This window comes from Odocoileus virginianus, chromosome 10 (assembly GCF_023699985.2).
Source record: "Odocoileus virginianus isolate 20LAN1187 ecotype Illinois chromosome 10, Ovbor_1.2, whole genome shotgun sequence".
NCBI lineage: Eukaryota > Metazoa > Chordata > Mammalia > Artiodactyla > Cervidae > Odocoileus > Odocoileus virginianus.
This window is the reverse complement of record NC_069683.1, coordinates 27,146,609-27,172,810: the sequence shown is the minus strand read 5'-3', so window position 1 is coordinate 27,172,810 and position 26,202 is coordinate 27,146,609. Positions and strand designations below refer to the sequence as shown.

Genomic DNA, 26,202 nt, shown 5'->3' with positions numbered 1-26,202 from the left:
TTTCATATTTAGCTCTTAAATATATTCACAGAGAGACATATACAAGAAAATTCATTGCAGCATTATTTGTGATAATTAAAGATTAGGAAAACCAAAATGTAAATAAAGATAAATAATAACATGTGATATATTCATTTGCTGGCAGATTATACAGCCGTTAAAAAGAAGGAACTGTATAAGAGTGGATGTTTAGATATGCATATTTGTATTTCTTTCAAGATATATAATGTTGAGTGAAAAAATAAAGTCACAAAATGATACATAGCATTGGAGGTCATTTAAGAAAACACACACATACACGCATAAAACAATGTCTTACATAGTTTATGGATAAAGAGGTGTGCACACCAAGGTTGATGGTGGTGACCTCCTGGGGGTCGGAGTGGGGGCAGAATGGGTCTGGACCAGGTGGGCTAAAAGATGTTTGAAAACAAAAATGAATGAAAGTAAATATAATAAAATAATTTTTACAATTCTGGGTAGCAGCAATATGGGTGTTATTCTATTCTTTGTGGAGTATTTTTTAAAGTTCTAAAAAAGAAATAAAAAGTGCTTTGAAGATTTCTTGGACAAGATGGCATCAGCTATTTAGAAGGGAATGAGAGCAGTATCAAATGAATGAAACCAAATCCTGAGCCACAAACTCTCTCTTCAATGTCACTGAGTTTTCCCATCACGGTCATGCTCTCTCCTCTACACAGGGTTGTTTACTGCAAGCCAACGACAAGGATGCTTTGGCATCATGCATGGGGGGTCTTTGAGTTTGGTCCTTCAGCACTGGAAGGACTTTAGTAGTGGGGGACTGGGCCAGCCCTCTAGTGACAGATGAGGAGAATGAAATCAGTGGAGGAGAGGCTTGTTCAGGGTCACCCAGGAGGCAGTCATCAAGGCTCACCTTCATCCTTCCGGGCTCAGCTCAAATGCTGCTTCCTCAGATGACAGCTCCAACTCCTGGTCTAGGTGAGGCCTGTCAGCTCTCATTAAGTGCTCTGTTAGTATCTTGTACTTCCCCTGTCTAGAATTCCTCTCAGCTGTGTTTAATATTAGTTACCGGAATGCATGTTTAACACTGTATCTATTGTTGTACTGCTTACCCATGGTGAATCGCACCTGTCTTGCTCATAGCACTAGTCCAGCAACTTAAGTGCAGAGCCGAATCCCAGAGTGACTCCACTCCTCGCCTCTAGGCTGCTGTGCATTTGGATTCCATGCTCTTTCGGAGTATTAACATTTTACAATTGCAAGACCTAATGGTTTACAGAACACATCCACATCCACACAACCTATGATGTATAATATTGCCCATTTTCTGGAGGAGGAAATTGAAGTTCTGAGACTTGAAATAACTTCACCAAGGTTACATAAATGGTAAACAGGAAGGCTGCAATTTGAACTGAGTTTTATCTGATGCCAAGACATTTGGTTGATCTATTGCACTGTGGCTACCAGATCAGTATAAGTGACTATTAATTTCCCTTATGTTCCTCACTAATTTCCTCAGAGCTCGCCTCTCTTCTTTTGCCCCCAGTACTAAACACCTTTCTGGTTAAAAGCATTCATGCTTCTGCCAATGCAATATCTTCTGCTTTTTCCTCCTTTTCCATCATCATCATCACCATCTTCTTCCTCCTCATCTATCTCCCTTCTATTGAAGTAGGAACAGACATTGAGCAAATTAGGATGTTCTGAACTGTGGACCTCACAATCATTTCCCCAGAGCCAAGCTCAGTGTCTTATACATAGGAAGTACTTGATAAATAGGAATTGAATTAAATTGAATGAATGAATTGAATATGAATTGAATCCATTCATTCATGAAGTAATACTCTCTACCAAAATCCCTCCATCTAGAAAGAGATTAAGGTAGCACTTATAAAATATCACCTTCTTACAAATGTTGTTTGAAGTAGGACTACTAGGATGTGCTAAAAAAAAGTCTCCCCGGAGGATGGTATTAGATTAGATTCTTTGCAGCTAGAATCACCAAGTCTCCAATTCTTCAGCCAGTCTTAGGCTAACTCTGGAGGGATGCTGGATCAGGGGCTTCTTTGAGGAGTCAGATAAAACTCTTATGAGAGAGCTTTCTTCTCTACTTAGGTGCAAGTGGGTTAAGTCTCAATGCACTTTTTAACACCGCTTTTCCCTTGTCTGTTTAAAACAAAAAACAAGCACCTGTTCCATTCCTGGGGAACTCCAAACATGATCACAGCAGCCAGAGACTAACATATTTCACAATGGCGACGCCCGTACCTTGTATCCTTGTTGCTATGAGAGATGGGCTGGTTACCCATTATATATGAAGACAAAGGGACTCTCACATACATCAGTGTCCTGTTGCTTTTCAGTTGTAAGGAAACAAGAGAGGGACTATGTCACTTGGGAAGAAAAGGCGATGTGCTAAATCAGGCATGGTCAGACCAAGTATCCTCAGGCACTCTGTTCAGGAGGTGATTTGCTACTTAAATTCAGAGCCTGAACCTTGGTAGCACAGTGTTCTGTCCTCAGTGATATAGATCAGAGACTGGCAAACCATGATCCATGAATCAAATCCAGCCCTCAAGTTGCTTTTGCTCAGCCAGGAGCTAGGAATGGTTTCTGAAGATAAATGTTTGCAATCAATATGAAGAAAAAGAACACTAATTTTGGATCCATTTTCAGCAGATGTTATCCCCTAAAGAATCCAATCTTCTCATTAGTAGAGTCTCTATTATTATTATACTTTGAATTTCATCAATGAAACTTTTTGGAAATTTATTATTTCTGGTTACATAAGGGTCAGCAAAGCCTAAAATATTGACTATCTTCCCCTCTACAGAACAGATGCTGATCACTTTTCGGACTTGCCACCTGCCGTATGACCCCTCACACCTGGACATCTGTCATATCTGAATAGCTGTGGTTCCCCAAATGCACCTTGCTCCACCTGCTCCTGCTGTCCCTTCTCCCCGCTGTCCCTTCTGCCTGCAGTGTGTTACCTCCCTGCCCACCTGACAGTGTGTTTCTACCGAAATCTGACTGAGCCCTCAAAGTTCAGCTTAGGTGATACCCTCCACCCTGAGGTTTTCCCTGATCCTTCATATCAGACTAAAAACACAGAAAATCTTTTATCTGAGTATTTCATGGTTCTGTTCCCAGAAATTCAGACTGTGTGCACACAGAAGGGCAAAATTACCTCTTTATATTAGCCAAGTGGTTCTCACACCTACTGAGAGTGATGAGGAAGAGAGTTGCCATTTATTTAGTGCTTACTATGGGCTAAGCACCATGTTAAGTGCCGAACATACATCATTCATGCATTTGTTCAATTAAAATCTATTTAGCATCTCCTAAAAACCATGCACTAAGCTTGGTGCTGGGAGTGCAATGGTAAATATGACAAGCGAAAGAGTCACAGATTTCATGAAACATTAAGTCATTTGAAAACCTTACAAGATAGGTATTATTGATTCTGTTGCACCAACCAGGAAACAAAATCAGAGACGATAGGTTAAATAACTTGATCAAAGACATACAGTTAATAAATGGTAAGCAGGATTTGAACGCAAATCTCCATATAGAGCTAGACATCTGGGAGGAGCTGGAATTCCTATTAAGTATTGTAGTCTTAAAAGGCCTTCTTTGTTCTTATCTCATTGGGAAAACCTCTAGGGAGGACTATATAGTTCCTATTTTTTGCTTTTCTGGTGGAACTAACTCTGCTCTTGACACACTGCACAGGTCACTTACTCAGGAAGTGGTCCCTAATTCAGACTGAGTCAGATCCCCGTTTCCTCTCAGTTCGGTTCAGTTCAGTCGTGTCCAACTCTTTGCGACCCCAAGGACTATAGCATGCCAGGTCTCCCTGTCCATGACCAATGCCCAGAGTTTATTCAAATCTATGTCCATCAAGTCGGTGATGCCATCCAACCATCTCATCCTCTGTCTTCCTCTTCTCCTCTTGCCTTCAATCTTTCCCAGCATCAGGGTATTCCCCAATAAGTCAGTTCTTACTTCTCCACTTTTCTCTAGTAGCATACTGGGCACCTGCCGACCTGAGGAGTTCATCTTTCACTGTTGTATCTTTTTGCCTTTTCATACTGTTCATGGGGTTCTTAAGGCAAGAATACTGAAGTGGTTTGCCATTCCCTTTTCTAGTGGACCACGTTTTGTCAGAGCCCTCCACTATGACCTATCCATCTTGGGTGGCCCTACATGGCATGGCTCATAGTTTCATTAAGTTAGACAAGGCTGTGGTCCATGCAATTGGTTTCATTAGCTTTCTGTGTTTCTGGTTTTGCCTTGTGCTTATTTCTATTATTGCACTTAATATCATTACTGTAATTTTCTTATTATGTTTCACTTTAGACCAAGAACCCTTGTAGGACAGATTCTGTGTAATTTATTTCTTTTTTGTGTTTTTGTGTGTAATTGATTTCTATAGCCCCAGGTTCTAGCATAGTGCCTGATACCAGATGTGGTAGATGTTAAATAAATGAATCAATGAAAGTCTTATTGGTAACCTGCTCCGTTTCATTCTCTCAATGATAACTACAAAAGTGGGCAGCACTTACTGATGGGCATACACTCGTAAAAACATTATCTCCCTTCACCTTCATCATGACTCTGTGAGGTCACTACTGCATAATTATCTCCATTTTATTGATGGCTTCCCTGGTGGCTCAGATGGTAAAGAATATACGCGCAATGCAGGAGACCTGGGTTTGATCCCTGGGTCTGGAAGATTCCCTGGAGAAGGGAATGGCTACCCACTCCAGTATTCTTGCCTGGAGAATTCTATAGACAGAGCCTGGAGGGCTATAGTCCATGGGGTCGCAAATAGTCAAACATGACTGAGTGACTCACACTTTCACTTCACTTTATTGATCAGAAATATAAAGGGTTTCTCAAGGTCATTGATTTTTAGTTAGAGAGAGATGACACAAATCCTAGGTTTACTGGTCACCAAATCCTTTACAGCAGGGATCTCCAGGCCTTGGGTCACACGGTACCTGCTGTCAGATCAGCAGTGGTGTTAGATCAGAAATAAAGTGCACAATAAATGTAATGAGCTTGAATCATCCCCAAAGCATCCCTGCTCCCTGGTCTGTAGAAAAATTATCTTCCATGACACTGGTCCCTGGTGCCAAAAACGTTGGGGATCGCTGCTTTACAGGGCTCCAGGACATCACCCAGGACTCATACAATCATCCTTCCATGAATCTTCCAACAGAATTAACCAGCCCTAATTTCAGACCTTGAGAACTCAGATCCTGATTAAACTTCAGCAGGCCCTGCCTGGTACTTTAGATACTTGCATGCATGTTGCCTTCCACATAAGACTGCAAGCTCCTATACGGGGTGGTGGGGGGGAGTGGGGTGGTGGGGGGGAGTGGGGTGGGGGGGGGTGGGCATCCATTTCCATGTGCTCTGCACCTTGAATCCTCATAACGCATAGCCCCAGCCCTTGCATGCTCTTAAGATGTTGCATTGAACTTGGAATAAAAATGATATTAAGCCCACTGTATTATTATAATGATGATATTATGATCAAATAAATCCAACCTAATTCCCTGCTTTTATAGTATAAGCCTCTTTCACCATGAACTAAAAGCCCTGAAGGATAGAAGGATTTCGAAAGAAGATGGAAGGTGGATGGAACGGAAAATTGTGAGCAAAATCCAGCAATGGTTATGTGTGGAGCTTGTCAAGGGTCAGCTCAGCCAGTAATCTGGCTATATCACTCCCTGGGGTCCCTGAGATTTTAATGTTCAACCAGAACTGAGAATCTGCAGGAAAAAGCATCAGGTGTGCGAAGTGAGCAGAGGGAAAAAGTGCTGACTGCTCCAGATACATCAGAGCCTGGGAAGCCTTGACAGGAGGCTAAGCCGCTAAGACCTTGCCCTGGAAGGGAAGAGGATCCAGGGAGCCCAGGACAAGGAGGAGTGAAACCACTCATCCTTCTGCCACTGCAGAAGATGGTGAAGGAAGAGAGTATGAGCTTAGGAGAGTGGAAACTGGGGGACAGACGGCTGCCCTCCCAGGAATGGCATGTCGAACTGTAGGAACAAGGCAGAGGGCTGCTTGGGCTGCACAAGAAAGACACAGCTGGAGGCTGGAATGAGGAGAGCCAGGCCCCTGAACCAGCTCAGCCACTGACTGGTGGTCAGTGACTTTAGCCCCCAGACCGCCCTGACTCTATCCTTCATCTTTTAAGAGAGAAAGGTTTACCTTAAAAGGTCATGATAAAGTCTAATTAAAAGGTATGTTAAGCTCTTTCCCATCTTGCAAGATGGCGGGTGAAAAGGCTGAGAAGCCAGATACTAAGGAGAAAAAACCTGAAGCCAAGAAGGCTGATGCTGGCAACAAGGCTAAAAAGGTGAAAATGGTGAAGAAAATTAAGAAGGGTAAGCCCCACTGCAGCCGAAACCCTGTCCTGGTCAGAGGAATTGGCAGATATTCCCGATCAGCCATGTACTCCAAAAGGGCCCTGTACAAGAGAAAGCATTCAGCAGCTAAATCCAAGGTCGAAAAGAAAAAGAAAGTTCGGGTTCTTTCTACTGTCACAAAACCAGTTGGTGGCGACAAGAATGGTGGTATCTGAGTGGTCAAACTTCGCAAAATGCCTAGGTATTACCCTACTGAAGATGTGCCTCAGAAACTGTTGAGTCACGGCAAGAAACCCTTCAGTAAGCACATGAGGAAGCTGCGCGCCAGCGTCACTCCTGGGACCGGTCTGATCATCCTCAGGGGGCGCCACAGAGGCAAAAGGGTGGTTTTCCTGAAGCAGCTGGGCAGTGGCTTGCTTCTTGTGACTGGGCCTCTATCCCTCAATCTAGTTCCTCTGCGTAGAACACACCAGAAATTTGTCATTGCCACCTCCACCAAAATCGATATCAGTGGTGTGAAAATCCCAGATCATCTCACTGACACTTACTTCAAGAAGAAGCTGCATAAGCCCAGGCACCAGGAGGGTGAGAACTTCGACAGAGAGAGAGAAATACGAGATCACAGAGCAGCGCAAGGCTGATCAGAAAGCTGTGGACTCACAAATTCTGCGAAGAATCAAAGCTGTCCCTCAGCTCCAGCGCTACCTCCGCTCTGTGTTTGCTCTCACAAATGGAATTTATCCTCACAAAGTAGTATTCTGAACTTCTTGCAAAGAACCTAATTAAATAACCTGTCCATTTCAAAAAAAATAAAAGGTATGTTAAATCAGTATGGCATTGTGTGCTCAGTAAATGAGGTTGAGACTCGGTTATGTCTCGAACAATCTGCTTTTTTGCTTTCTGCCACTGACTGTTTTTCTCCCGCTATAGTTTAATGAGAAACCGTTCTTAAGGGCCACTCTAAGATATTCTACAACATGGGCCAGCTTTTTGAAGTCACTGCAGGAAATAGACAGTGACCACAGGCAACAACACAGTGAAAGGCACTCAGGGTGGGTTTTGTGGTTTGGGGCTTGGGCCCTATTTTCCCATTGAAAGAATTATATGAGGCTCATTCCTACAAAGCCTCTTCATTCAGTCTGAAAAGAAATACACACCGACAATGGACTGTGATGGGATCAGAAGGACGGACAAGATCACTACTATGCTATACACGTGAGGGTAGCTTTTGCGGGACTATAGCGGGCCCATGCTCTCAGTCTCAGATGAGAACAACACAGACATGTACGCTCCTTCCTTGACTGACTCTTCTGCTCATCCCTGAGATGTCGGGGTGGCTGGGCTCTGGCTGCAGCATATTCTTCGTCTCACCCCCTTTCTTCCCAACCACTCTGACCCCCACATGCTTGATCCTCACTGACAGCTTGATATCCAGATTTTTCTTTTCTGTTATGCCTTTTCTCCTGAGCATCAAATTTGTATTTCCATATACTTAGTTTATAATTTGTTTCTTATTTTTTATTGAGGTATAACAAAGTTTCTAGCAGCCTGCCAGGCACAGGGGAGGCACTTGATTATTATTAGTATTTCTAATGGTGAAAACTAGCATTTTTAAAAGTGAACATCAAGAGAATTTTTAGTTTGCTGGTCAAGGTCCATTTTCAGTTTTCTTCATTTGGCAGAGAATTAGAAGCTCACTTGTCTACGTGTCTACAACTGACAATCTGAAAAACCAAAGCTGCATTGATCACAGAGATGGCTCTCTTTAGTTTTAGAGGACACTGTTGGATTATTTGAGTTATATATCTGGGACACTGAGTGGTTCTTTGTGATTATAGGTTTAGAACTGTCACTGCCTTGGCTGCTTTTTTGAAAGCTCATAGATGCATTAGATGCCTCTTTTTTTTTTTTTTTCTTTTTCTAGGAGAGCAACCAACTGCTAATGTGGGTATCTTCTCTCCTCTGGTCTTTGTGGGTTAGTCTTGGTAACATTATATCTAACTGTGCAAGGTCAATCAATGATCCAGAAAAATGCTTTGCACACAGTAATTCCTCAGTATTTTCCAGGGTGGCATAAGGTTTTGCTGAGATAGGTACCCAATGTGGTTTCCATGATTAATTTCTCTCCTACTTTTCTTCCCTCCCTTCTGATCAATCGTTTGTCTTTTTCATGGTTATTCCTCCTGCTGTCAGTACCCTCAATGCATGTATCCCTCAGGGCTCCATTCTCTGCTGGCTAATTCTACTTCTTCTCTAGGGTTGATTTCACCTCCTCCCATGTCTTTAATCATTTCCACAGGATGTTTCAAATCACAGCCCTGAACTCTCGCTACACTTCAGATCCATTTATTCATCTGCCCCTTGAAACTTCTTGTCAGATATCTCATAGACAATTCAAATTCTAAAAATAAGCTCAACTTCCACTCCTGACTTTTTCTTCTCTACATTCATCATAGAAGTCTGAATAAGAGTCTGTTCCAATGACTAGGACCATTACCAGTTATGCAAACCAGAAAAATTTATTTTGAATTTATCCTCTTCCTTGCATCTCAGTTGATCATTGAGACCTGTTTTTCAGTAACTATATGTACTATGCTTTAAATTTCAAATCCCAAAGTCATACTCCAGGCTTTATCATTCTCTCTGTATTACTCCAATAGCCTCTTACTGGCCACCCTTTCTCTCACCTCCCCAGGTCACCAGCCAGTGGGACATTTATAAACTTTAAATCATATTCAACTATCTGTAGTTCCTGAGCCTAGATTCTTTCAGTGACTCATTTATTTAAAAAAGAAAATCCAAACTCCTTAGCCAGGGATATAAAACTGTTCCTAGTATGACCTCTCACAGCATAAAAATAAAGGAATGGTAAAAATAAGAGGAAAGCTTACTAAAAAGGGAGATGATTAACAAAACCAAAATGTGACTCTAAAAAAACTAAACAAACTTTAATAAAACAACTATGAAAAAAGAGAGAAGGTACCAATTAAGTGTGAAAGAGGATTTAACTGCAGATAAGTAGAATTGAATATAAAATCCACAAGATAATGCTATGAGGACTCATGTCAATAAATTTAAAAATTATAAAAGAGTGATCACATTACCTTGAAAAATATAAATTACTAAAATTGGCTCAAGAAGAAATACAAAAGCTGAATAAATGAGTCACTATTAAAGACATCAAATTGATAGTAAAAAAATAGTCTATTCATGAAAAAAGAGATGAGTACAGAGAATTTTACAGAAGATTCTTATCAGCTATTTAAGGAGGAACACTTGTTATAAGCGTTGTTCCAATAACTGAAAAGGAGAAAAATCTGCCTATCTAATCGTGTAGATACAACCACGATTGCAATATTGCACCATAGTGATATAAAAAAGGAAAAAGTTTTAGACTAATTTTACCTATGAATATATGTGCTGCGAAGAGCTGACTCATTTGAAAAGACCCTGATGCTGGGAAAGATTGAGGGCAGGAGGAGAAGGGGACAACAGAGGATGAGATGGTTGGATGGCATCACTGACTCGATGGACATGGGTTTGGGTGAACTCTGGGAGTTGGTGATGGACAGGAGGCCTGGAGTGCTGCGGTTCATGGGGTTGCAAAGAGTTGGACATGACTGAGCGACTGAACTGAACTGATATGTGCTGCTGCTGCTGCTAAGTCGTTTCAGTCGTGTCCGACTCTGTGTGACCCCATAGACGACAGCCCACCAGGCTCCCCTGTCCCTGAGATTCTCCAGGCAAGAACACTGGAGTGGGTTGCCATTTCCTTCTCCAATGCATGAAAGTGAAAAGTGAAAGTGAAGTTGCTCAGTCATGTCCAACTCTTAGCGACCCCATCGACTGCAGCCTACCAGGCTCCTCTGTCCATGGGATTTTCCAGGCAAGAGAACTGGAGTGGGGTGCCATCACCTTCTCCGGAATATATGTGCAAACATTTCAAATAAAAAGTAGCTAAAGAATTCGGCATCATAAAATACATTTTTATCTAAGTAAGATTTATCCTAGGAATGAAAAGATGGCACAACATCAGAAAAATCTATAAACAGACTAAAAATGAAAACCATATGACTTTCTCCGTTGATGGCCCCAAAAACCATTTAATAAGATTCAATACAAATCCATAGTTTTAGAAACCCCTAGAAATTAGTATAAAGACAAATTTCTTAACCTGATATGATGCTGTCTCCTAATGACACAGAGCAAACCTCATATTTAAGGAAAAAACTTCAGGAGCATTCCCCCTTGTCTCAAGACAAACATGCCCGCTATCACCTACCATCAAAATTATACTGGATATCCCTACCAATGTGGCAATATACATACACACAAAAATACACGAATATCAGAATGAAGATGATAAATTGGCATTTACTAAAAGCATACATTATCTCCACAGATGGCCCAAGAGAATCTAAAAACAAAATTAGAGAGTGGTAAAAAGTTGCTGAATATAATATGAACATATAAAAATTAATACATATGAGTAACAACAACAAATTAGAAAATGTAATAAGATATATGTTGAAAGCAAGAAAGCTAACTTTAAATAGCTCAGAAAAAAATGATAGTATGGTATTAGCTCAGATGAATGGACTAGAAGAGAGATCTCAGAAATACTCAAGCATGTGCTACCTTATGTGATAAAGAGATATCAGTGGGGATATTAATGCAGAAATAAACTTTTAAAAAATGTATTGGAATAAATGGCTTTCCATATGAGAAAAGGAAAATTAGATCCCTACTTCATTCCATACATAAAGTTAAATCCAATTATGTTATTAGAGGCTTAAATATAGAAAAATAAACTTAAAAACTATTTTGTATGTGTGTATGTTGTTTAGTGGCTAAGTTGTGTTTGACTTTTTTGCGACCCCAGGGACTGTAGCTCGCCAGGCTCCTCTGTCCATGGGATTTCCCCAGCAAGAATACTGGAGTGGGTTGCCATTTCCTTCTCTAGCGGATCTTTCCGATCCAGGGATCATATCTGAGTCTACTGCTTGGCAGGCAGATTCTTTACTATTGAGCCACCAGGGAAGCTGTATGTGTGTACATGTGTGACTTTTGCAGAGAAAATTACAAAATGTAAGTGAAGGACATAAAGACAAATAAATGGCAAACAATACCATATTTGTGTATGGGAAAACACACTACCTTAAAGATAGCAAATCTCCCCAAGCAGTGTTTTCCCAAGTAAAGCCTGAAGTTCACTTGCATCAAAATTAGCTAGAGTGCAGGACTTGCCTGGTGATCCAATGGTTAAGAATCCACCTTGTAATGCAGGAGATCGACCCCTGGGCAGAGAATTAAAATCCTACATGCCTGTGCACTGCAATGAAGATCCTGCATGCCACAGCTAAGACCCCACACAGCCAAATAAGTAAATATTTAAAAAATTACCTAGAGTGCTTGTTAAAATATAGATTCTTAGGCTCCATTTTAAACCTGCTGAATCAGCATGTCTGAGGATGAGGCCAGGAATCTACATTTTAGGAAGCTCTCCAGATGATTCTCTTGTGAACTAAATTTTGAGAAATTCTGCCTTAAGGGAAGAGGGTGTAACCTGAATTGCACATGAGAATTATCTGGGGGCAGTTTTCAAAGACTCACATGCACAGGTCATACCCCAGACCCATTAAATCAGAATATCTGGCAAGGCAGTTATGTAACAGTTTTTTTTTTTTTTTTTTTTGGCTGTGCTGTAGGGCATGAGGGACCTTAGTTGCCAACCAGGGATCAAACCCTCACCCCGCCTCCACTACAGTGGAAGCACAGAGTCTTAACCAATGGACTGCCAGGGAAGCCCTTGCAACAGCATTTTTATTTTTTTTTTTTAATTTTTTTATTTATTTATTTTTTGCAACAGCATTTTTAAAGTTCACCAGTGATTCCATTGTATGGCTCAGGTCGAGGACCACCACTGCCCTGGTTAAAGTGCACCTAGAATCAGGTCTGTAAGGTTTGCTGCCCTTCCCCATTTGAACATTTCTTCTAGTGCTAACCGAGTAGGAATCCCACTTTATTTTGATTAAGGAAAACACAATTTCTTTACATAAGGGTTATCACCTTTCGGTGTCCTGAGATTCCTGTCTGATACATAGCAGGGGCTTGGTGGTCATTTTCCAAAATTAATTCAGTTAAATGAAACAGAGTGAAATGAATCAATCTGTAAGTGAATAAATTCTTCACCAAACTCTAAAAAGTTCACTAGATTCAACAAAACAATATGGTCGTTAGGCACAATGTTAAGCTGTGAGAAATACAGAGATGAACAAAATACAGCCCTTCTCTTTAAGTGTTCCTATCTGGTAGGGGAGGCAGATAGAGACAAGAGTATCCTCCAATCAAGCAGACAATGAGAAGTGCACAGAATACGAAAAGGAAATGAGAGAAAAATTAGTCCCTGGTGGCAGGACCCGGAAGGCATTTTTGAAAGCTAGTATCTGAGATTGGCCTTGAAGAGTTGCTGAGATTTAGAGAAACAGGCAGTTGGCTGTAGGCATAGGGCAGTTCTGTATTGTTGCTGCTTAGTCGCTTAGTTGTGTCCAACTCTCTTATAACCTCAGGGACTGTAGCCCACCAGGCTCCTCTGTTTCTGGGATTTCCCAGGCAAGAATACTGGAGTGGGTTGCTGTGTTCTTCTGAAGGGGATGTTCCCAACCCAGGGATCGAACCTGCATCTCCTGAATTGAAGGCGGATTCTTTACCACTGAGCCACCTGGGAAGCCCAGGGCAGTTCTGAATAGCATAGCCATGTCAGATGGACCTTCCTGTAACCTTTATGGAAAACTGTAGGGATAGTAAAGACTCCTTTTCTTTCTGATTTCCTTGTTACCCTTCTCATTTTTCAAGTATTATTTTGCCTCTGGTTTATTAATTCTACCTCCTGGTGCCCCAGCTGATTTCTTCCAGGAAAAGTTGCTTATTAACATTTCTATGGGGAGCACCTCCTACTCTATCACTCTTAACTAATGGCTGGGACAATGGGGTTGGCTGAGAGAGGAATTTTAATCCCCTCCTGTGACTTATCTATTTTCTGATTGAGAAATCTAGGTCTAAAGTCACAGACAGCTGCCCAGTGAAATCATCCTTAACATTAAAATGATAATAAAGACATGTTTCTCAATTTTTATAATATTATTTATGTAATATGAAAGTAGTGAAAATCAATTTCATGATTACAAATAATTCTAAAGATACCTCAGATACCACTTGAATGCAAAAATACCTGGCTAGTCTGGGTAAGCTATGAATTAGAATGGTTGAAGAGGGATACTTTCTCAAAACCATAGCATCAAAGGACATTTGATGTTAACTAAGGCTTCCCTGGTGGCTCAGATGGTAAAGCACCTGCCTACAATGCAGGTAGACACGGGTTTGATCCCTGGGATCAGAGGAAGATCCTCTGGAGAAGGAAGTGGCAACCTACTCCAGTATTCTTGCCTGGAAAATCCCATGGTCGGAGGAGCCTCGTAGGCTACAGTCTATGGGGTCGCAAAGAGTCGGACATGACTGAGCGGCTTCACTTTTTTTCTTTCTTTCACTCACTGATTGTATACTGCAGGGGAAAACCAAATAGCACGTGCTGATATATGACTCTGGATGAATATATATTTTATATTACATACCAATATATTAAGCTGATGGATTGTGTATCCTTTCTCTAGTTAAGCAAACTACTCACATTGATGTTACATGACTGATGTCATTTGTAAAGTCCATAAGATGAACCAGTCACCATGGTATAAACTACCATTATTTATGTAGAGTGACAGAAGAAATGGATTTGTCAATCAAATTATTGGTAAAATGGAGCCCAGTTTGGCTTCTAAGGTGATGTAAGACACAGCATACTTAAATTCAAGAGATACTCAAAATCCTGGCAAGGAAAAGGATGTGAGAGAATAAGGAGGAAAAAAATCAAGTTTACAGATAAACCTATAATTTACAGGCATTTTTTTCCCTTATTGTATATTTAATTAATTATCTTATTTCTTCATACCTGCTTTTACTCAAAGTGCATTTCCCTATTATTAGTTAATTTTTCTTCTGGAACAAAAATAATATTAAATTTCACATCAAATTTGTCATGCACTTAAATTGTCCATTAGAGAAATTGATGTCTCTTAGCAACACTTATTCTCTTAATGCTTCCAAACCCTTCTGATTACACAGCAAAATGGAACAACTGACCCCAAAGTCATATGCATAATTAAATTTTACAGAGGACTCAAATTAGAAAAAAAAAAATTGAGGTATGCAGAGATTTTTCTGGACAGGTTGATGAAATTTTGATAGCTATGAAAAACCATTCTTAATGGCTGCAAGAGCATAGTTCCCCTATTCAATCCAATCACTTGCATGATGTGTATAATTCTAACTAGCAGTATGACACGCTTACTGCACAGTCAAGGTATTGTTTAGGAGGAAGAGGCTACACAGAACAAAGGTACATCCCAAAATATTTGGAGTGAATTGTCTGAAGGGTGATTTTTAAAAATTTTTATCTTAATTGGAGGATAATTGCTTTACAATGTTGATTTGGCTTCTTCTGTATAACAACATGAATCAGCTATAAGTATATACATATCCCTTTCCTCTTGAGCCTCCCCCCACCACCCTATGAAGGGTGGTTTATACCTTGATTGTCTGGCCAATCGCTGATGGACAAAGCAAGTCCTACCTACCTGGAAACACAAACTAAGTAGGGTCATCAAATGAAATTTGAGAGTCTGGATCTCTCTTGATTGGTATTGACTATACTGAGGTGCTCATGCTCATTGCTCAGTCGTGTCCCACTCTTTGCGATCCCATGGATTGTAGCCTGCCAGCCTCCTTTGTCCATGGAACTTTCCAGGCAAGAATACTGGAGTGGGTTTCTGTTTCCTACTCCAGTATTGAGGTGAGGAGAGGTTGATTCTGACTGGTAGGTGATAAGTTTCCACCTGCCTCAGAGTGGTAGTTTGGGAGTAAGATGATGAAGATGTCAGTCCAGAAAACTGATGTTAGGCCAGCCTTAGGGTTCTTAGGGAACAAAGTAGAGCCTTATAAACAAGAAAGCTGTGGCAAAGTCACAAAACTGTATCTTGATTTTGCTTTTGTATTCCCCTTGCTTATTCATTTCCATTCTTTTCTTTTAGATCCTCCTTGGTAACAGCATAAAGATTTTGTGAACATTCCACTTTCTCATAGCTAGAGCCAAGGGAAAAGATCTGTGTCCTTGTCTGACCCAGAGCTTTAAAAGGAAGCGGTATACTCTTGGGTGACCAGTATGATCATGATACTGGTAAACGAAGAGAGAAATGCCAGGTGAGAGGTAGAATTCAAGAGGAAGGAATAGGGGCCAATTGATAAGCTGCCCCTTTTAACTGTGAAATGCTTTCCAGAGGCAAAACCTGGAAGGGGTCTTAACAAAAGACCTTGTCTATGAATGCTGTTCTTTCCTCAGCATAAGAGGGAGTGTCTGTCATATTTACTGGAGAGGGACATCAGTGTGATGAGGCTACATATAAGGTCTTGGCAAAAGACACTAACTCTGCAGTCCTCCTGTCCACACCCTTCTGCAGGAAGGAGGCTGCTGGCTGTGGCATTCATGAAGGACCCCATAAGTCACATTTGCACACTTCTAGCTCAATCACTCATCATGAACATCTACTTCCCTGGTGACCCCAAGCCCAATGCCATGTATTCAAAGTCAACAGTAATCTGTTAGCTAATTGTTTTGGTTTGAAGCATAAGGGCAGGACTGAAAGCTAAGCATTCAGAAATATATGTTAAATGGAGAAAGGGTGAGAAAGCAGACTGGAAGAGCTGAGGCTGCAGCAGAGGGAGAATTCTAGAAAGAAAGAGAGTGAATGAATATGCTCAGGTTTGAAGGCATTCATTTAAAGGGAATTTAAGTATGCCGAAGAGGGGGTTCTTGATGGTAACAGGATGATAACCACATCTGGCGAACAAGAAAGGAATAAGGGAGAAGGCTGGAAATGTCTTGGACATGGAAATCAAAATAATGAGAAGGTCAGAAAGGAACCAAGATGTACTAATTACCTATCATGTGCCAGGCATAATTCTTCTGAATCATCTCATTTAATCTTCAAAATGTCTAGCACAGTGTTCAGCATATAATAGGTGCTCAAAAATAAGTTGAGTATTTAATATTAAATCAGTATATGAGCAGACAGTCTAAGAGAAGAATCTGTTATCCATCACATTTTACAGATAAGAACCGGAGGCCAAGAAAGGTTAAGAAACTTGCCCAATGTGACACAAATAGAAGCATAAGCAATCTGCTTTCAAAACCTAGGGGACTGAAGGAGGAGGGTGCTCTGTAAGCATCTGGCAGGGAATCTTGAAAAGGGTGTGGTGCTTGGGTGTCTGCCAAGGACTGAGATGGAGGAAGAAAGAAGGAAGGGCTGGGTGAACCAGGCTAGGGAGGTGGAGAAGGGGTAGAGATCACTCTGTTTTGGGGGAGGACCTGCCCTGCAGCAAGGCACCAAGACTCTGGCGTCAGCTGAGCCGGCAAAGGGCAGCACCCAGGCTAATGAAGCCGGTGGCTTGGGTGGGGCAGAATGGACGCAAAGCCTGTGAAGAGACTGCAACGGTCTCTGTTGGGCAAGCAGGGACTTGGGGTGGGGCGGGGATGGGGAAAAGATGGCTGAAGTGGTTAGTGAAAGACTTCAGCAAGATGGGATGGATAACAGCTTTCACAAAAGAGTCAAAGAGCAGTCGGCCGGGAGTTGGGGGAAGGAGGGGGTGTGTTTTGGAATGGGAAGGGGAGGCTGCCAGGGATGCCTGCGATGCGGAGAATCTATGGGAGAGGGTAAGGATGACCAGCCCCGAGGCCTGAACTGTGGACCGCGTCTCACCTGTAGGAGCTGCTCACTGCACTCGCCACCTCCTCGCGGATTTGCCTGTTGAGCGCGTCGGCCGCCGCACGCCCTCTGCCCGCCTCGGGGCCAGTGGCCTGGACCTGGTCCTGAGCCGCGGGCAGCGGCGTCTGCTCCTGCCCCAGCGCCTCGGCGCGCCGCACCATCCAGGCCGGCCCGGGTTTCTTGCGAGTGTCGCGCTCATCTGCACCGGACGCTTTTCCAGCCGCAAGGACACCTGTTCCACTAGGGGCCGCCTCCTGCTCCGGGGCTTCGGCGGCCTGCCCCAGCCAGTGCTCCTGGCTCTGAGGCACCTCGGCGCGCCGCACCATCCAGGCCGGCCCGGGCTTCTTGCGAGTGTCGCGCTCATCTGCACCGGACGCTTTTCCAGCCGCAAGGACACCTGTTCCACTAGGGGCCGCCTCCTGCTCCGGGGCCTCGGGGGCCTGCACCAGCCAGCGCTCCTGGCTCTGCGACACCTCGGCGCGCCGCACCATCCACGCGGGCCCGGGTTTCTTGCGAGTGTCGCGCTCATCTGCACCGGACGCTTTTCCAGCCGCAAGGACACCTGTTCCACTAGGGGCCGCCTCCTGCTCCGGGGCTTCAGCGGCCTGCCCCAGCCAGTGCTCCTGGCTCTGAGGCACCTCGGCGCGCCGCACCATCCAGGCGGGCCCGGGTTTCTTGCGAGTGTCGCGCTCATCTGCACCGGACGCTTTTCCAGCCGCAAGGACACCTGCTCCGCCAGGGGCCGCCTCCTGCTCCGGGGCCTCGGCGGCCTGCAACAGCCAGCGCTCCTGGCTCTGCGACACCTCGGCGCGCCGCACCATCCAGGCGGGCCCAGCTTTCTTGCGAGTGTCGCGCTCATCTGCACCGGACGCTTTTCCAGCCGCAAGGACACCTGCTCCGCCAGGGGCCGCCTCCTGCTCGGAGGCCTCGGCGGCCTGCACAGGCCAGCGCTCCTGGCTCTGAGGTCGGCGCTGGGGGGCACGGAGCGCAGGCACTGCCGCCTGGGAAGAAGTGGCGATCTGCACGGGCTTGGGAATCCACGGGTGGTCCCCGCGGCGCGGCAGCGGCCAGGCGCGAAAGTCCTTCTGGTACTGGGTCTCGCGCTCAAAGGGCGCGTCCGAAGGCTGGTATTCGCTCCGCGGCCGGCAGCTCGGCTCAGGCCGCTGCACCTTCCAGGCGCGGTAGTCCTGCCGCATCACCGAGTCCGCGGGACCCGCGCTGGAGGTGGAGCCGGAGCCAGAGGTTGGGCCCGGTCCGCTCCGGCCAGAGGAGGCCCCAGCCTCTCGTTCTCCGCTAGGCCCCGGCGCCAGCCCTGTTGCCCGGGCAACCGCATCCCCGTCGCCCTGGGCCGGCTGTGTTTCTATGGCGACCGTGCGCGCCGAGGGGGGCGCGGGCGCCGGCTGCTGGTGCGACGGCGGGGCACCCGGGTGCTCGGTGGCCTCCGAGTACTTGGTGAAAACCAGCGGCACGGCGATATCCGCCTTGTCCAGCTGGTTCCAGAAGCGGGCGATGCAGCAGGCTCGCGTGATGCACGGCCACGCCATGGTGCTCGCTGCAGAGCTCGCCCTCCTTCTTGCTGGATTCTAAAGCAAGTCCCTAATCTTCCTCAGTCCCCTCGACCGGCCAGTCTGGTTCCCACCTTGTTTTCCTTGGTGGCCTGAGCTACCGCGCCCTCCTGTCTAGAGAGCACCCGGGAAGGTCGGGCTGGCAGAGCTATCACTGAGATAAAAGTCGGTAAAGTCCTTCGATACCTTGCTATAAACGCCTCCTGGAGCCGCAGCACAGGTCTCGGGAGCGCGTTCTGCTGCGGACGCCGCAGCGGGAGACACGGCGACCCGGGTCGCCGGCGAGGGCGTCTGGGACGCGCCCCTCCCTGCGGCTGCGGCGGCGCGCAGACCCCGGCCAAGCGAGGCGACGCGAGGCGAGGTGGCTGCAGGCTTAAGCCATGGCGCAGAGGAAGGGACGGGCAGTGCGGTCGCAGGGTCGCGGACAAAGCTCTCTCTTCTTCTTCCCGCCGGCGTCCAGTCTCAGCTAGCCGCCTAGCAAGGCTCGGAGGCAATCACCACTCGAGGAGACCGAGCATTGCTGCCGCCGCCGCCGCTCCCAAGGATGCTGCAGCCGCCGCCGCCGCCGCCGCCGCCGTCTCTGCAGCAGGGAAGCGGCCCCACCCTTTTCTCCGTTCAGCAGAGGGGGGAAAAATCCAGGAAAGATGCTGAGAGAAAGAGCGCTGCGGGAAAAAAAATCACCTGCTGTCGTCAGCTAGCGCTGCTGGGAGCTCGCCTTCTCTCTTTCCCCTCCCTCTGATCTGGCAGCTCCTCCCTCTTCAGCTCCTAGGCAACCATGGAATCTGGGGCCTAGGTGGGTTCAAGTCTCAGGCTCCTTATGACTTGCAGTCTTTATTCTGGTTGCTTCGGGACTGGGAGCCCCAGGCTCCTCTTTTGTGAAATAAGGGTTAAACATGGGGGAAGGGGGGAGATTCAATTTAAAAATACGGAGGAAACCCCTAGTGAGATGTCTGTCCCAGAATATATGTGTTTTTTTTTTTTTTTTTTTAAAGGAGCTCCTGTTATTGGCCAAAATCTATGGCCTGAATTTGAACCCCTTTGGCTGGCTTCTGACCTAAGCACTTGTCAGTCTTATGCACAGGCTTTGCTCATATGTGGAGTCAGAAAACTGCAGGCTGATGGTACCTTAGCTGTTCTCTTTCTGGGGGACCCTTTGCAGAGAGAGATGTCTTAGAATGTCCCAAGAACTACAGAGTCCCTGTTCAGCCCAGGGACCACACAGGAAGAGATGAAGTGAGAAGAAAATTCTCAAAAGGGGCCTAAGTGGGGAGTTTGGGGTGGGTGGGAAACAGCCAGATAGTATCCTGGGAAAGGGTGGGGCCTGACATGCAGTGGCTTTCTGCCATGTTCCTGACCCCTGGCCTTTGCTCTTCTTCTATCTGGGAGGCAGAAAAATTTTGGAGTCAGATGTTCCTGCTTTTGCTCAGACACTTACTACCTGTGTCACTTGGACAAGTTGAGTCATCCCTGGACTGCAGTCTGCTTACCTGGAGGAAATTATAGCTACCTCATAGTGGTTTTGTGAAGATAGTTAAAGACTCAAAGCTTTGAGTCAAATCAGATCCCAGAGGATTCAAATCCTGGCTTTTGCATGCCTTAGCTCATGGCCATGGGCACATTACTGCAAGTTTCATCCATGAATGAGGGTGCCAGTTCTCAACTCATAATGTTGCTCTGAGAATTAAAATGATCATCACTAAAAACCCTTGCCACAACATCTGGAATATGGCAATGGTTCAATAAATGGTAGCTATTAGTATTCACAGAACCCACCCGGGGAAACCCAGAGGTGGAGCTTCCCAAGCAGGCCAGCCTCTTGGATACATTCTCCAGCAAGACTTCTTGTTCTTCCAAGTGTCTCCTTTGGGTATCTCCTTGCACTATCTTCCACTTCTGACTCCTAGCTACATTCATTGGCCTATAGCTCTGTTTCTCTCCAATACAGCCACAGTTTTCAGCATCAGTTAAGTCAGGGGGGCATTGATATCTGTTGGGGGGGGGGGAAGTAATTTATGTGTTTAGATTGGGAATTGATTTTAAAATATAGCTCTTTTTAAACCTTAGAATCAAACACAATGAGAAGACAGCTCTGACTAGTCAATTAAATGCTGAACTTCCTCCTGTGTGGGTCTTTGCCTGTTGGTAACTTGATTTGAGTTCCACAAATAAAATGATGCCTGGCACTGTTTTCCATTCATTAGGAGATACATTTCTATAAACAAAATAATCTGGTCTTGCCCTTCCTCTCCCCAGTTCTGGAACTCCCTGGGATTTGGCTTATGACTTTCCAGTAACAATTTCCAAAGATAAAAAGATGGACTAGCAATTGGAGTTGGAAGTCATTAAGAGTCATGAGATTTTACCCTTCCTTAACTTAGATGCCCACTCTGTGCCTTGGGCCCTATGGAACACAGATGGGTTCTAGCTCGAGGGAAGCCCTCGATTACAGGGGTGTATTATGAAAGGACTGGGAGACTGATACATAAATAATTAGCAAATAGTATGGTCAACACAGAGGTTCATTCACAAGGTGCTGAATGAATGACTAATGATAACTGAACAGGAACTCTCCTAGTCAAGGTGTAAGCATTAATAAGAGTGCTCCAGGCAACTTCTTTAAGGGGCTTCCCTGGTGACTTAGACAGTAAAGAACCTGCCTGGAATGCAGGAGACCAAGGTTTGATCCCTGGGTTGGGAAGATACCCTGGAGAAGGGAATGGCAATCCACTCCAGTGTTCTTGCCTGGAAAATTCCGTGGACAGAGGAGCCCGGTGGGCTACAGTCCATGATGTCGCAAAGAGTCAGACACAACTAAGCGACTTTCACTTCTCACTTCAGGCAACTTCATCATCAGTATCACCTTCCACATACATTCATTTAGATTTTTAAAACACATTCAATTGTATAATCTCCTAGAACCATCTAATGGCCCAATGGGATAATCAAGTCTAATGGTTATCTGTTAAATAGATTGCTTAGCATCAATTCTGATGATAACAATACCTCATTGGTTGACTTTGGATATGCCTCATTTCTAATTTCAGTCCATATGATTTGGGTGGGGTTAACCTTACTTAGTCTACCTTCCAGAGCTGACTCTGTGACCCACACCCATTTACTAGGCCCTGCATCATTCTGGCCAAAGTGACTATAGTGACTGACACATGATCCATATTAGACCAGCTGGAGGAAATCCTAGACATTAGCTGAAACCACCCATAAAAAGCCACTCTCTTTTCCACTGAATTGTTACATGGGAGACCATGAGGCTACTGTTGTTAGTGACCATCTTTGCCATCACTGGGGGAGGCTGCCTGCCTAAGGCTGAAGCAAACAGAGAAAATCAGAAGAGGATGCAGGATTCTGATCATGTCAATGAAAAACTGCAATTTTTCCCCTGCACTCATTCTCTCCTTATATTCCTTCTAGTAGCAGAAACCTCCATGTTTTAGTTGGGCTCTTGTTTACCCAACCAGAGACATTTTCCAACTTACCTACAGCAAAGAGCAATTGTGTATACTTCCAGGCCACTTCCTTAAGGTAACTGTTTGGGTTCAACTTCATCTTTCTCCTTCCCATAGCATAGAGTGTGGACATGGTAGATGTAAAGTATTACCTGGGCATTAAGGGATAAGAAAGTTCTGGTGCCAGGATTTAGTCCTGGGTCTGGGAGGATAGAGAACAAAATAGAGGAAACTTGTCTTGGGTGACCTCCTAGAACTGAGCTCTCTCAGCAACCTTGGGCCACCTGCCTGCTTCTGCACCATCATGTGAGTAAGAAATGCATTTTCTTTTGTCTGAACCACTGCTCTGGGGTCTCTGTTTAGCTTTTTAGTCATTTGAGCATGTGGATCCGGTCATGCTTGAATTAATATGAGGTACATGAAAACAGTGTGAAACTAAGATACATGTAAGATGGGAAAGGGTGATCAGAGTTAAAGTATTCCAAAGTCCTTATTTGTTTGTGAGGAAGAGAGATATCGATTCATTTATTAACCTAAAATATTTTTAACTTAAAAATGCACATGGAAGGAAAGAAAAGAAGATATAGAAAACTTTATTAAGGCCTGCAAAAGGGCAAAACTAAGCAAAGAAAATATCTAGAAAATAGAATATAAGGTGGTGGGAATATTTCCAAGTATATCAGTGACCAAAGTAAATGCACATGATCAAAACTTTCCATAACGACTTCTCTGGCAGTCCACCGGTTAAGAATCGACTTGCTGGGGCTTCCCTTGTGGTCCAGTGGTTAAGACTCCGAGCTCTCAATGCAGGGGGCCTGGGTTTAATCACTGGTCAGGGAACTAGATCTCACACATAGCAACTAAAAATCCCATGTGTTGAAACTAAGACCTGGGGCAGACAAATAAATAAATAAAAATAGGTATTAAAAAAAAAAAAAAGACTCCACTTGCCAGTGCAGAGGACATGGGTTTGATCTCTGGTCCAGGAAGATTCCACATGCCTCAGGGCTGAGTCCACAGTGCCCTGGGGCCCATGCTTTGCAACAAAAGTCACTACTAGAGAGCAGCCCCCACTCACTAGGGCTAGAGAAAGCCTGCACACAGTAACAAAGACCCGCCCAGCCAAAACAAACACAAACACAAACTAAAACAACAAAAAACCAACAAAACTTTCCAGTTAAAAGACTGAGAGTGTCAGGTTGGAGAAAAACACAAAGCAAAATGCAACTAACACATTGTATGTAGGAAACATATTTGGAACAATGACACAAAAGAAAGTTGATACCATTATATTAACATCAGACAAAATGATCTTAAAACAAAAAGCATTATTGGGGATAAGAATGAATGGTCATCATATAAAAATAGAAGAAACAATTCATCAGAAATATATGACCTAATTTGTATCTAACAATATACCCTTCAAAATATATACAGCAAAACTTGGTAGAATCTATTATTTATTTATTTAGGCTGTGCTGGGTCTTCATTACTGCACAAGGACTTTCATCTAGCTTCAGCCAGCTGGGGCTACTCATTGTGGTGGACAGACTTCTCTTGTTGCAGAGCCTGGGCTCTGGGCTCACAGGCTTCGGTAGCTGCAGCTTGTGAACTCTACACTTGGGCTCAGAAGTTGTGTCACTTTGCTTAGTTGGTCTGAGGCATGTGGAATCGCCCCAGATCAGAGATTGAACCAGGGTTCCCTGCATTGGCAGGTGAATTCTTATCTACTGTACCACCAGGGAAGTCCCAAAACTGGGTAGAATTTTAAGAAAAAAATGCACAGCTCCATAATTATAAAAAAGAGATTAAAAATTAACAACTAAGTAACTGGTAACAACATAAAACATTCAGAACGCAGAAGATTTAACAGTTAATAAGCTTGATCTGATGATTGCTGCATTCAACAATTAGAGAAAACACATTTTTCAAATTTACATTATATATATACATATATATACATATATATATATATATATATATATATATATATATATATGGATACTAGAAAATATTCAGTGCTGAAAGAAAATGAAACTATTATCCATCAAAGTTTATGGGGTGCAGCTAAAAACAATATTAACAGGAAATTTATAACCTAAATACATACTTTAGAAACAAAGAAAGGTAAAGAATACTCTAGTGATTAGACTTAAAAAATTAGAGATAGTCCAGAGCAAACCTAAAGGAAGTAGAAGGGGAAAAAATAAAGTAATAAGATAGATAATACATATAAAATAACCATACACTAGAGATTTTAAAAAAAGAAAAATCTAAAAGCAGCTTCTTTAAAATAGACAAGTCTCTGACAGATTGATCCAGAAACAAAAATCGCACAGCAGCAATTTCAGGATAGTAGGAGGGACAGTTGTAGATACAGCAGAGATTTAAAGACTCTTTGGCAAACACTAAAAATTACTGTCTGCTGATAAATTTATAAGCCTTGTGTGGTAAGAGCCTCCAAGATGGCCCACAATAACCTTGACCCTCTGGAAGGCATAACTCTGTGTAGTCCTCTCCCACACTGCCTAGAGCTGACCCATGCAACCAATAGGATACTGTGGAAAAGATGGTGTGTGAGTTTCAAAGCCAGGTCAGAAAAGACATTGTGGCTTCATCTTGATGTCCCTTGGATCATCCACCCTGGGGAAGCCAGCCACCATATTGGGAGGATATTCAGGCAAGCTCAGCTCCTAATGATGAGGAACTGAGCCCTCCTGCTCTCAGCCATGTGAGTGACCCAAATTAGAAGTGGATCCTCCAGCTCCAGTCAAACCTTCAAATGATAGCAGCGCTGGCTGACATCGTGACTGTATCTTCACATAAGACCCTGATGCAGAATTACCTGGCTAGTCATTCCTAAAGTCCTGACACACAGAAATTATATGAAGTAATATATATTGATAGCTCAGTTGGTAAAGAATCCGCGTGCAATGCAGAAGACCCTGGTTTGATTCCTGGGCCTGGAAGATTCTCTGAAGAAGAGATAGGCTACCAACTCCAGTATTCTTTGTCTTCCCCTGTGGCTCAGCTGGTAAAGAATCTGCCTGCAATGCAGGAGACCTGGCTTCGATCCTTGGGTTGGGAAGGTCCCCTGGAGAAGGGAAAGGCTACCCACTCCAGTATTCTGGCCCAGAGAAAGCCATGGGTTGTATAGTCTATGGGATTGCAAAGTGTTGGATGCAACTTTCACTTCACTTCACTTTGGGGTAAAATATTCCTAATTCTTTCACTTATCATATGCAAATATTACACTAAAAGCCAGATACTTTGATATGCTATAGATCTCCCATTACCCATCAAACTTTCATCCACTATTTTAACAACTATTGATGGCTCTTGCCTGAAACAGTTATTATGCTGTTTGCCAAATAGTGATTTTCTACCTCCACCATTCCTTCTACATTTATTAGTTGACATCATTGTTTATACCAGCATGAATTTTTTTTCCAATGGACATAATTTTTATTACTATCACTTTTTATTTTGATGCTCAAATTTTTCCAGATTTTCACAGTGGGAGCCACTTGATATGACTCTGCAGCTCCCCTTAAATAAAATGATACAGATATATATTAAGGTCCATGGTGAACACCCTCCCTATCTTCTTTTCTCTGAAATTACCTCCAAAAGAAGATGGTATAGATGCATGTTTTTGTACATGTATTACATACACATGTACCTACAATAAATTTCGTATTTTTTTTCTGAGTGGTATCATAATTAATGAAGCTTTTCAATGTGCCTTCTCCTTCATCCATACTGATATAGCTTGATTTAGTTAGGCCATTTCAACTGCTCTCTAGTAGTCTGTTGCATGATAAACCACTTAAAAAAATCTAAACTTCCACTGCCGAACAGTTACGATGTTGCCACTTTTTAGTTGTTACAATTGGTACAGCATATTTTTCCTTATGTCTGTCTCCATTTGAGA

The 26,202-nt window shown here is 43.7% G+C and overlaps 1 protein-coding gene and 1 pseudogene across 2 annotated transcripts in view; one reads left to right on the top strand and one right to left on the bottom strand.

Annotated features, from left to right (window-relative positions):
- The window catches only part of MAP6 (microtubule associated protein 6), an 80,156-nt gene extending 60,416 nt beyond the window's left edge, over positions 1–19,740 (bottom strand). The window contains exon 1 of one of the 2 annotated variants that reach the window (XM_070473233.1): positions 17,234–19,740. In XM_070473233.1, coding sequence (XP_070329334.1) covers positions 17,234–18,783 — 1,550 coding nt within the window. In that variant the 5' untranslated portion in view covers positions 18,784–19,740. The remainder of the gene's footprint in view (positions 1–17,233) is intronic. The other variant, XM_070473232.1, reaches the window with a different exon arrangement.
- On the top strand, positions 6,254–7,180 carry LOC110150579 (large ribosomal subunit protein eL6 pseudogene; annotated as a pseudogene).
- Positions 19,741–26,202: the final 6,462 nt, after the last annotated feature.